Source organism: Conger conger, chromosome 12 (assembly GCF_963514075.1).
Source record: "Conger conger chromosome 12, fConCon1.1, whole genome shotgun sequence".
In the NCBI taxonomy this organism is placed as follows: domain Eukaryota; kingdom Metazoa; phylum Chordata; class Actinopteri; order Anguilliformes; family Congridae; genus Conger; species Conger conger.
The window spans coordinates 25,198,575-25,211,671 of record NC_083771.1 but is presented as its reverse complement, the minus strand read 5'-3'; the positions used below and the strand labels follow the sequence as shown (position 1 = coordinate 25,211,671).

General features: G+C 41.6%; 1 protein-coding gene across 1 annotated transcript in view; it reads right to left on the bottom strand.

Annotated features, from left to right (window-relative positions):
- The window catches only part of LOC133141714 (PALM2-AKAP2 fusion protein), a 134,853-nt gene that overhangs the window by 71,377 nt on the left and 50,379 nt on the right, over positions 1 to 13,097 (bottom strand). Inside the window, exon 6 of the mRNA XM_061262368.1 lies at positions 158 to 272. Coding sequence (XP_061118352.1) covers positions 158 to 272 — 115 coding nt within the window. The remainder of the gene's footprint in view (positions 1 to 157; positions 273 to 13,097) is intronic.

Here is a 13,097-nt window from a genome sequence, read left to right as displayed (position 1 = left end):
GTGTAAAGGTTTTTCATTCTGAACTGACCATCTATGTAAAGGTTTTTATTCTGATGAATTGACCATCAGTGTTAAGGGTTTTTATTCTGATTAACTGACCGTCAGTGTAAAGGGTTTTTATTCTGATTAACTGACCGGTAATGGTTGTTCAGCTCACCTTCTGCAGATCCTCTATGGACCTCTCCGTCTCCTTCAGCTTCTCTCTGAGCACCTGTTCTTTGGCAGAAATCTGTGACTCTTCCCTTTCCAACAGCCCGATCTCCCCTTCCAGTCTGAAAAACACGAATACTGACTCACACTGGGCCTCATTTATCAAACGTCAGCCCAAAGAAATTCACCGCAAATGCATTTGCACAAATAATGTGGGATTTATCAAAGTTTTATCAAAGTTTTCTGATGTTTTTTTTGCTGGAGCCGAACGCACTTCAAGAGCGGTCTCAGCAGTTGTACACGGAAATGAAAGCGCACAGTTGTAAAACTTGTTTTGTGGGATTATTTTTCCATTTATTCATATTTTATTTTGATTTAGAGTGGCAAAAGTATTCAACATTAAAATGGGTGATGTTTAATTCCGGTAATCCTGATTCAGCTTGGAGTTGAATTCCATAAAATACGTAAATAAAGTTTGCTATAAATAGGGCATACATAGGGCTATAATCATAGCTTATCCATCCGTTGCTATGGTTAAGCTATCTTTACGTTACATTTCCATTCATTCCTTTAATAGAAGCTTATAGGAGAAGCTGGCGAGTCGCTCCCGCCTGCCCAGATACCTCCTTTTGTTCAACACACTGGACCCAGAACTCAGAAGATCCGCAAGCCATTCCTGTCCAATTCTAGAACGTGGTCAGGTGCTTTCCATCCTCAGCTTCTTGCGGACTGGCATAAGACATTTAAAATATATTGCTGTCGCCCTCCTTGGTACAGGACGGCCTGTAGCGTAGTGTTTAAGGTAAATGGCTGGGACATGTAAGGTCGGTGGTTCTAATCCCGGTGCAGCTACAATACGATCCGCACAGCTGTTCAGCCCTTGAGCAAGGCCCTTAACCCTGCATTGCTCCAGGGGAGGATTGTCTCCTGCTTAGTCTAATTAACTGTACGTTGCTCTGGATAAGAGTGTCTGCCTGTAATGTAATGGTAATTCCAGACAGCATCTCTCCTATAATTCTATATCTTTGCCTCCAGTGTTATGTCAAACCATTTTTGTTTTACCTGTTCCACAGTACATGGAACTTGAGACAAAGATGACAAAAACTGCAATATCTTCGATGCATACACCAATACAGCAGGTAGGACGCCACTCCACATTTTACACCATTTCACAGTCCTATTTGGTGCATACATAGTTTATGTAGCCTATATAAACAAAAGTAGGCTGATTAGCAACAAACTCTGTTTAGATGTTAGTTTAGATGAAAAGAAGGAAGCCCTCACTGATATGCTCCTTACACACCTTAATTGTAGACAATGTATCGATCCCAGTGGATCTTCATCAGGTTTGGCACATCACTTTATGTTTCTCAACCACAACAATCATCTTAATTTCCTTGGCCATTTTTTTACGGAATAAACAATGAAAAATGAGGCCCATTGTATACAGATTGTATGATTACAGTACATTAAATGCAGAAATGATTGCTAAATTTTACTGTTAAATATTGACCGAGAAACATTTCATACATATTTCATACTGTAATAAAATGCTATTTATCCAGTTTTACCATTGATTACTATTCAGGAACATTTGTGTTGCATGAACATACACCGATGATACTGTCTGCTTGGTGTTACTATTGAAACAGGTATTTACAAATACTGGATGACTGTTTTCCATTGATACAGTTAAACACCCTTAGATAATGTTTTACATAATGAGTATAAAGCTACAGTACAATGCTGACATGGATTCTCAGGCCTGGACTCTTAGTGGATGAAAATGGCCGTGTCTCAGATGGAGGTAATGTGCCCTGCAGTAGAACAGGTCTCACTGATCTCAGCAGTGAAATACTGAGGACCAGATGAGCCAGATTACAGGCTTTGTAGCTGCACCAGCTCGTGGCACAGATCTGAGCTCTCAGTTGTAACACTGTGTGCTGCACAGCAGACAGAAAACAGGGCCACAGACTGCAGCAGAGAACACTGTGACACTCTATACAGACCAAGCACACTGACACCCTACCAAATCACGGAGGGTAGGGGAAATGACAGCAGTGAGATTAGGGAGGGTAGGGGAAATGGTCAGGTGTAAGACTAGGGGGGGTAGGGGAAATGGTCAGGTATAAGACTAGGTGGGGTAGGGGAAATGGTCAGGTGTAAGACTAGGGGGGGTAGGGGAAATGGTCAGGTGTAAGACTAGGGGGGGTAGGGGAAATGGTCAGGTGTAAGACTAGGGGGGGGTAGGGGAAATGGTCAGGTGTAAGACTAGGGGGTAGGGGAAATGACAGCAGTGAGATTAGGGAGGGTGGGGGAAATGACAGCAGTAAGACTAGGGAGGGTAGGGGAAATGGTCAGGTGTAAGACTAGGGGGGGGGGGGGTAGGGGAAATGGTCAGGTGTAAAATTAGAGGATAGGGGAAATGACAGCAGTAAGATTAGAGGGTACGGGAAATGACAGCAGTGAGATTAAGGAGGGTAGGGCAAATAACAGCAGTGAGATTAGGGAGGGTAGGGGGAGACAGCTTTGAGGAGCGTACACAGATCACACTTTCACACTTTCACTCTCCCCCGCCAGGGATCAGCTCTTGCTATTTCCCATGATGCTTTGCCTGCTCTTGTCAGCGTATGTTTTTACGCGCTCCCACGGAGCCTCAGAACCGTTACACACGGTGTGACACTGGGGTCAGGACACCAGTAATCTTGGGTTAGAAGAAGAATAAGAACAGTATGACAGAAACAGTTGCATATACAGGCAAACATATAAGAACATTGTATGTCCAAACATACAAGTAAAACATATAAATTGATTTGATATGTTAGTAATATAAACGCATGATGCTAGAATAACTAAGAACATTTGGGCCAACAAATGAAAGAGTGTACAAGCTCAACATTAATGTCAATCAAACAAGGAATCAACTGAGTTAAGTTAAGAACTGTGTTGGATTTGATCATGTTCCTATTCTTGTATTAATCTGTAAATGATCAGTTTACGACCCGCTCCATATATCACACTGAAGTGGGTCATGCACATTTTTGTCCTGGTGACAGTACCCAGGCCTGTCAGCACATACTGCTGTGCACTTAGCACTAGAGGCTAATGAAGCTGAACAGGGTAAAAAAACAGGAGGGGGGTGTGAAAAGGCGATGTGCTTTATACGGCGCACAGCTGCTCTCTCCCAGACCTTTTCCCGAATCCAGGAAGGAAACGGAGGAAGTGGAAGTCATGTGACCCCCGCAGAGCACAAACGTTCCGTATGCCAGCTGTGGGTGGCACATACTCCAGTGAGAAACACAGAACAGGGTCTGGGACTGGGAACATAAACACTGTGCTGAAATCCTACTCATGCAACGCACAATAAAATGTAAAGACGTGATAACCCTTTTGATCAATTTTCATAAGAACTTACTCTAATTCAGTGACATTGCTTTTTCATTGGAAATTGCAGTTGCAGTCTTTTTGGCAGAACATAAGAGTTGCCCTGCTCACCCCTGGAGTAGCGTGTTTGATGTTTTTGAAAGTCTGTTCACTCTCAGCGCAGTGAGGCCTGTCTTTTGTCTTCTCCCTACTGCATTAATAGGTGGCTGAATCGCGTTTTACTAGCCTAATCAGTTTCAGAAAGAGAGCAGTGCAGGTTGAAGAAACCATCATATTCAACAAAAACCAGTGATGCAGGGAACAAAACATAAAGACACAACTAAACCAACTACCTCTTTTTTCATCAATACAGCATAGATATCTCTCAGCATAGGCAGACAGAGAATAATAACTCGGAACATCGGCGTTCCATAAGATAATATGATTCATGTTATGAAATGTTCTGTTCTTGTATACCTCTCCTTAAGAATTTGTTGTTCATTAAATATCAGCATATATCAAATTTCTGTATTACTAGCCAGAAAAAACATCACACAAATCTGAATTATATGTGACATGTTTTTATTTATCATATAAAAAGGGCATATCCATACAGATGTACAAATTACATTAAATTGACTTACTACGGAAAAACAAAAAATAATCTTGCATTAAAATATTCCTAAAATGAGAACACAGCTGTAGCTCAAAGATATAGTTTATCCCTCAGAGGACTGGATATTCTCAGCCACATCAGCCAATCAGGCATCTCTCAGTTTAGCAACCTTCATCAGCCAATCAGAATGCTCTGATCTTAGGAAACCTCATCAGCCAATCAGGAAGCTCTGATCTTAGGAAACCTCATCGGCCAATCAGGAAGCTCTGATCTTAGGAACCCTCATCAGCCAATCAGAAAGCTCTGATGTTAGGAACCGTCATCAGCCAATCAGGAGGCTCCCTCTGCCTTTTCCCCTGTACATTTCCTGCTATTGTTCAAACAAGGTGAAGTTATTGGGTCGGTAACAACAACAGACTAAATGAATTGAGCCCTCCCATGATTCCAGCAGCCAATCGGAGAATAGAGAGGAGAGTCTCCATACTGCTGGTGAAGAGATGCCCTAACATGGCATAATAAAAAGCACTGCAGTCAACAGAAATTACATTACACTACATTACAGGAATTCGGCAAACACTCTTTTCCAGGGCGACATACTGTATGAATAATTCACACATTCAACAGAAGGAAGTGAAAGTGAGGGCAGGACATCTCTCCATAGTAACAGGAACACACAGCGCTATCTGCATCTCCATCCTGCACTCCACACTCCCCGGGCCTCCACCCTCACGCCCCCCCCATCAGACTTTCCACTGGCCAGTACGTCACTCAAGGAGTTACACAATGTGTTAACAGGCCAGTCCAAATATAGACACATTTTAATCATTTCCTTGTGTGGAATGCTGTTGATGTTGACCTTAAGTTTGATTTTTGATTTTTTTTAGCAACAGTGTTATTTTATGAAATAGCATTCAATAGTTACAAATAGCCAAGTAATTAAGTATGAATTCAAAACCTGAGTTTGCATGTTTTGAAAAACAGTCTGGGCTTCATGTGCAAGCCTGCAGTAAGGTTCAGCAGTTGTTTTATCTTTAAAGAGCAAATCTTTGCCTATCTAAGCTGTCATGCACTGGTGGTCTGCTGTTCATCTCGCAGTAATTCTGGGCCATCTAGTGGCAGACAGGAGAACAGCAGGCCAGTTCAGGCTGGATTTCCAGGAGGAGCAGAGCGGATGTGGATTGCCCGCTGTGTGGCGTCTGCTTTTCTTTGGGCCCGAGAGGGTGTACAACAGCTGTGGTCCAGCTGGGAGTGTGGCATAGAAACATCCACAACAGGGGTCTGCTCCACAAAACAGGTTAGCTGGATAACTGCACTGAGTAAAACCCACAAAGCAGGATTACTGAGTTAGCTGGATAACTACACTGAGTAAAACCCACAAAGCAGGATTACTGATTTAGCTGGATAACTGCACTGAGTAAAACCCACAAAGCAGGATTACTGAGTTAGCTGGATAACTGCACTGAGTAAAACCCACAAAGCAGGATTACTGAGTTAGCTGGATAACTGCACTGAGTAAAACCCACAGAGCAGGATTACTGAGTTAGCTGGATAACTACACTGAGTAAAACCCACAAAGCAGGATTACTGAGTTAATGGCATTTGCCAGATGCTTTTATCCAAAGCAACTTACAGTTGATTTTTGAATGAATGTATTATTTTGCCTCACATTTAATGTCAGAGGTTGACGTGAACAGTTTTTCCCAGTCGGAAGGTGGTAATTTGGTTATTCCAATATGACGTGAACGCAGCATTAGGCTTTGTTGCTATGGCTGACCACTCTCAGATTTGAAGCATGGCCACATAATCACAACCTCTGAGGCTCGTGGCACTTCCTTCTGGCTCTCTGCAAGGACAAGGAAAATGAATAGGCTATTGCTATCACCTTCCGGTGGGTTTCCGGATAGTGACGTCTCTCCATTAATTTGCCAATGCGTTCCTCCAGCCCAAGGTATACTTTCCTTCCCTCAGTGGGAATAGTTCTACAAGCCTGAAAGGCAGCAGCTTGTTGAACTACTAAACTAATTGCGACGGGTTTAGCAAACTAGCTAGCCTAGTAACATGATACAGATACATTTCATAAAAATACATTAAATAAAAGCTGCCTGCAAAGTAATAACTACACATAATCTGTGGTAGACAGAGCTGAAACTGCTTCACTGAGGTAAGGAAAGCGCCAAATGTCAAACCATTTTATTTTTACATTTTACATTTACATTTTATTCATTTGGCAGACGCTTTTAATCCAAAGCGACTTACAAGTGCATAGGTTCTACCACAAGTCAAAGCATCACATCCAGAACTAGAAAAATACACCTGGACTGCTGTTCTAAACATATAGTCATCATATAAGTGCAATATTTTATTTTATTTTTTATTTTTTATTTTTTTGGGGGGGGGGGGGGGGGGGGGGGGTTAGACAGGGATAGGGGTATCAGAAGGGGGGGCGGGGTAAATCAGGAGGGGGGACTAAGGTAGAGTTTGAAGAGGTGTGTTTTGAGTCTGCGTCGAAATAGGGGGAGGGATTCTGCTGTCCTGACAGTGGTAGGCAAGTCATTCCACCACTGAGGAACCAGAACGGAAAACAGGCGTGAACGTGCAGCTCGACCGCCAGGTGCCCGTAGAGAGGGAATCGTAAGGCGACCAGAGCTGGCAGACCGGAGTGGTCTAGCTGGGGAGTAGGGAGTGATCAGGGATTGTATGTAATGTGGGGCAGTCCCCTTAGCAGCCTGAAATGCCAACACTAGGGCCTTGAATCGGATGCGTGCGGCAATAGGAAGCCAGTGGAGGCCAATGAGAAGCGGGGTGACATGAGCCGACCTGGGCTGACTGGTGATCAAGCGGGCTGCAGCATTCTGGACCAGCTGGAGGGGCTTGATGGCGCACGCTGGGAGACCGGCTAGGAGGGATTTTTACCTGTTGCATAGTGCGTGTTACTTGAGAAAGAGTTTACTACAGCTAAGCTATATATTGGCGGGCTTTAGTCTTCCCCAGCTCTGACCATTCGCTGCTTACACTGCAGAATAAAATACGCTATTGCCATGTACTTCCATTAACAGAATTTCAGTCTTCACTTCAGAAGCCAAAATTCCATATATGGTGTTACTTGGTATTTTACATACACATGTGGATACAAAAAAAAGCTTGTTTGATAAATCCGGCAAAATTTGTTAGTTTGGTTCCGATCCGATATTGAGCAAATTTTTGTAGCCTTCTCCTTCTTAGTGGAAATGAACCAGCTTCATTCTGGACAATACTTGGACAACTGTTGAGAGGAACCCATGGTTGCTAACACCAGACAGAACAGCCACTGAAGGCACTATATAAATGCCAACCATTTACCATTCATACTATTGAATACTTTAAAGTATCTGGGTAGTTCACTTTCATTATTAAGCATACTTACTGAACTACTCAGAACACCTTTAAATTTCAGGAATAAAAGCTCTGTCAAACTCCCTTTCTTTTGTTTTTCTTGTTCAGTCAGAGGATCACAGATGTCTGCCTCTGTCTTGCAGGGTTTTCCCTATGGGGATTATGACAGCATCCTGTGTCTACTGCAGCCAAACCCCAACACGTGCTAACTGTGTTAACGTGTCAAGCTGTAAAGGAATTCGCTGTAACAGTCTGGGGGCACAGGGTACACATCATGTTAATGCCGGCTAGAGTTTTGTGTTGGTCAGAGCAGCAACCTTACACAGCTGTCTGCACACACTAGTTACATGAGACGAATATAAAAACTCATACTCCCGTATTAGAGAAGACTAAAACGGATTTTTCAGGATATGAGGTTTAAGTAGACATGGTGAATTAGCTATGATATAAGGATTGAGAGATAGGATCTACCTTTAACTTTAAGTGAGATTTGCTTTTTGATTTCATTATACATTGAAATAATGTTGTGAATGAAGAAAGAAACCAGGGCATGTTTTGACTTCACAACTCAGAATGAAGGACAGCATAAGCGGCAGTTAAAACTCACTCCATACCATCACAGGGTCCCTGCGGCTGTTTTGATCGGGCCTGGCGGTTATTTCGCCGTACCCACCACCCCACCCCCTCCACATCGGAGTGCAGTAGGGCGATGACCTCATTCAGACTCTCCCAGCTCCACTGCCACTCCCCGCTTCCTGTTCCCCTCTCCCACTTCCTGCCGCCATGCGTCATTATCTCCACCCGTCGCTGGGGTGCGGGAGTGGGAATGTGGCGTTCGGTCATCGCTGGCCTGGCCTGGGAGAGCCGCTCTATCCCACAGTACACTGACTCCTGAGGGGCTCCCAATGACCCCCCGTCACCATGACGACAGGGGGGCGGCATGGTTCATCCCATAAATCAGGAGAGAAGGCATATCTCTGTGACTCGCAATGACTGTGTTGACTAGGAGCTGTGCCTCCCGAAACAAAACCACATTTCTAACAGCAACACAAAAACCAATCAATCGGTATTACTGGAAGTACTATTCAATGAACTGTACATTACATTACATTACATCATTGGCATTTGGCAGACGCTCTTATCCAGAGCGACGTACAATTGATTAGACTAAGCAGGAGACAATCCTCCCGAGGAACAATGCAGGGTTAAGGGCCTTGCTCAAGGGCCCAACAGCTGTGCGGATCTTATTGTGGTTACACTGGGGAACAAACCACCGACCTTGTGGGTCCCAGTCATGTACCTTAACCACTACCGCTACAGGCCGCACCAAGCCCTAACCACTACGCTCAGGCCAGATCAGACCCACTGCCAGACGCTTAAGTATACAGCACAGCAGTAATAAACTTATTTACATAATATTTAAAAGAAGGAAAACTGCATTTAAGCTAGCTGGCTAGCCTCTTCTGATCGATCCCAACATCATAACATTTAACAGGAGAATTTAACTGAAGCTGCGGGCTCGCCTGTTCTAATCATTACAAACATGAATACAAACAGAAAAAATGATTTTACTATTTCACAAATAACATGCAAACACAATGAAAGAAGGAGGATGTCATTCTGTGCAGACTGTTGAAGAGTCTTCAACAGAAGAGCTGTTACAAGTCCAATGCTGTAAAGTTGAACAGATGCTCAGAACAACAGGAAATCATTCCTGTCTCTGATCTGCAAACGCCCTTTGACCACTTACAGAATGTGCAGGAGGACCATGTGATTTTGGAGTAACATGAAGATAAAGAACGATTAAGGCTAGTTGAATGAATGAGTTCATGAGATAGTGCTGTCATGCTTTTACCTTCAAAAATGTGAAATTGCCACAAATATTTCAAACTCTTGGCTGTATCAATACAAATTCAAGCAACACCTAAATCCAAGTGGTTAATGAATGGCAATAAAAGCTTTCATTGCTCCTAAAAGAAAACTGGAGTGACGTAGGATTAAATATCAGAACTATTTTCAATGATTCAACCAAGTGATTAAGACAAAAAGGATAAGGTTTTAAACTGAAACTTTTAAGCTCAAAGTTTCATATTCTGTCCTCCAAACAGTTGGGAAATGATTATTTATAGATCTGTAGATTTGAACAACCAATTACTGTCACATTTGGAGAGGAAATGTTTATTCTATCTTAACAATACACAGAACATAAAAGCAAAAGCACTAAATGCAGGACTTAATAAAGTGAGGCACGGTAGCTACATAAATATACACGCTGACGGACCAAAGTCTACCGCAGGCTTACAAAGCTTATCTTAAAATACCATAAAACAATTCACAGGACTTTCAAACAATCCCTCCTTTCCTTCTTTTTAAAACAGAGCAGAGCAGCTTTCATTGAGCATGGCCACCATATTAGGATGTACTTTCACCCACTCGTATACATGGAGATACACAGACATAAACAAAAAGTGTGAAATTATGTGAGAATTCCTTAAAGAGAAACTCCCAGTCAAAATTTAGCCTCAACCTTGATGATTACAGCGGTCAGTGCCATTTGCGCTAAAAATGTGCTCAGCCTTTGTTCTCATTCCCTTATTAAGTATTAGGAACTAAGTAATTATCTCCATATGGATGCCTATTCACGGGCTTCTGCTGGAACTTGTGCATTTCACGTGGGACCTCCATTTTGTTTTCCCTGAGGGAAAGTCAAGGATACTGAGAGAAGCACCGAACCATGTAGAATTTCCTGCCTCTGCTCTGTTTGTAAGCTCATTTCGCTGTTTATACATGCTTCACTCACTTTCACACCTCTCAAATGACAACTTACAAACAGAACCCGGGTGTTTCTTTTTAATTAGTTTGATTTGACTGCAGTTTTCGTAAGTAAAATAAAGTCCCTTAACTACAGAAGATAACTTGGCTGGAATATTGGCATTCCACACTTGCCATGTTAAATAAATGTGTTAATTATAACTGTTTTCCGTTTTTGGGTAATAAACAACAAACTGAATTACCATATAAAAGTTTATAAATGTTTAAGCTTTCACAGAAAAAGATACAAGATGGCCATGAAACATCCCCCCTACCCCCACACCCAGTGTAATAAAAGTTATTGTGATGTTAATCATGAATATCAATTCTGTTCACACACAATAACAGTGTGACCAGCCCTAGCAAATACATATAAAAACCCTTGTATGTAAATCTTTACAGAATAATGATATTAAAATGCCATTCCTTGTTCTTCTGTTGTAATAACTGTTTCCATGCATGTGCAGTATAATACAGAATGCAGTTATATCACATATTTCAACACTATATTCCAATAGAAACACTTCTCCTCTCATTTTAGCGTGTAGCTGCTCATTGCAGACGCACATAGCTCTTTATCAGCAGTGGAAAAAGCCTTGTCTGGCTCTGATTTATTTTTGGGACACTGTTCAGTGGGGTGCAAATATAGCTCAGACACTCCCTCTACCTCACCCCATGCCAAAGAAACTGCTATTCCCTGAAATTCCCAGCAATTCCCTGACATTATCCCCTGCAAATCCTAGCAGTTCACTGTCGTTATTCCCTGCAACCCCCCGCTATTCCCTGCAGCTATTGCCCGCTATTCCCAGTTATTCCCTGCAGCTTTTGCCTGCTATTCCCAGTTATTCCCTGCAGCTATTGCCTTCTATTCCCTGCAGCTGCAAAGGAAACATACTGTAAGCTAATTTTTATGATTTAAAGAAATTATAAAAACACTTTTATAAACCTACATACCTATGTTGTTCTTAATTTCATGTATTTATGTCTTTTTATTTTATGTATAATAAAAAATGAAAAAATATTTCACAGTATCTCATTCAAATCCAGTTATATTACAAAGTGACAGCTCTAAACTGATTAAACTCAGATAGTTTGATTTATCTTCCAGGAATCTGCCCTACTTGGAACAGGCTCAGAACAGTTCACACAAACTTAACACAATACAAAACATCTGGTGTCAAGCTGCTATGAACTGCTATTTGTGAACTGTAACGCATGTTGAAAATGTTGGCAGCCTCAAACTGCCTAATCCCAGCAGCCATATCCACGGCGGCCAATAAAGTGAATATGATGCGATTCCTCTGTCTGCTGATTACTATTTGTGTTTTCTTGAACAGAAAGTGCTGTTTTAGTTAGGAAAACAATAGATTGGAATATAGCCCACAGGTCCTCCATAATTAGAATTATTGGTCAAAATGCATGGATTGAAAACAAAATGGCTGAACAAGTGACACAAATATTATTTGGTCTGGTAATGGAAAGAGAAAGAACCTGTCCCTGACTGAATGGTTTCCACAGCAACAAAGAGGGGGAAACACACATCCAAAAGTCTTCAAAATAAAAACAAAGTAAACAATTTCTGCATTTCCCACTTTTATATCATACAGCTATGAGCTATGGAAATACCTAATTTGCAGTATGCGTGAAAGATCTCACAATGAATTCATCTTAGAAAAAATGATGTACTTGCTATAAGAGTCTGATGGAATCATCTATTTATTCATTTTAAATAACCATATAGCATTGTATCCACATTGGGAAATTAAATTACTGCCAAAAGGAACTCTCCTAAGCTAGATGCTTACAAATAGGCAAGGTAAAAATCTGAAAACTCTGTATGTCTCAAATTAGTTGCCTTCATAAATTGCACACATGAACAGAACGCATAATCACAAAAGACTTCATGGCCTTGGGCTAGTCCCCACAGATGTAATTCAAACAGGGAGTCCAGTAAAAATATCCCAGCACTGCGTTAAGAAACACTTAAACCCTTGAGGCCTGTCTTGTTGAGAGCAAATAAATGGAATTGTGTAAATAATATTTAAACTACATTGTCTTAAACTATCAACAGCCAGATGTTTAGCACATTGTGTTAGCAGCTTACAGTATCTGGTTTTTGACTACGAACACAAAAAAGAATGTGTTTCGCAATCAAATATCTCAGGGTAGCAACCATTTCTGTATTAAAGAATTTTTATATCAACACTTTTGATATTTTTACAGAAGCTTGCCACACTTCAGACCTGTGTTTACCAGAGTAGGGAGAGACTTTAAAGCAGAGGGTGGGGCGTAAACTCAGTCTATTTCACAGTACTCTGAAAGATCCCAGTCCTGTTTTAGCAGGGTGTCATGCAGTCGCTATTTGGCAGCGATGCTAACACTATTTTAGATCCTGAGGTCTCTTCTGCAAATATGACATGCCACCGCCACCACACTTCACTTCCACGCTTACGGCGGGCATTTAAAGAGCTTTACTGACAGAACAAAGAAAGGAGAATGCTTGTATTTCTCACCCAAACTCATGGAGAGAAAAATATGAAGGCCAATAACTTATACTACTCTTTTCTTTGATTTACGTGATCTGAAACAGCTATTTACAGTACAGCTATTTAAGCTCAGCTCACATCTGGAATAACCCAAACAAAATTAAATTACCAGATTAACTGAAAGGCGGTTGCCAGACTTTGATGTTCAAGCAAATCGAGACTGGAAAATGACTTAATGTTCAGAAACAAATTATATGTTTAGCAAGAGATTGATAAATGTTCATAATTATGTTTATTAC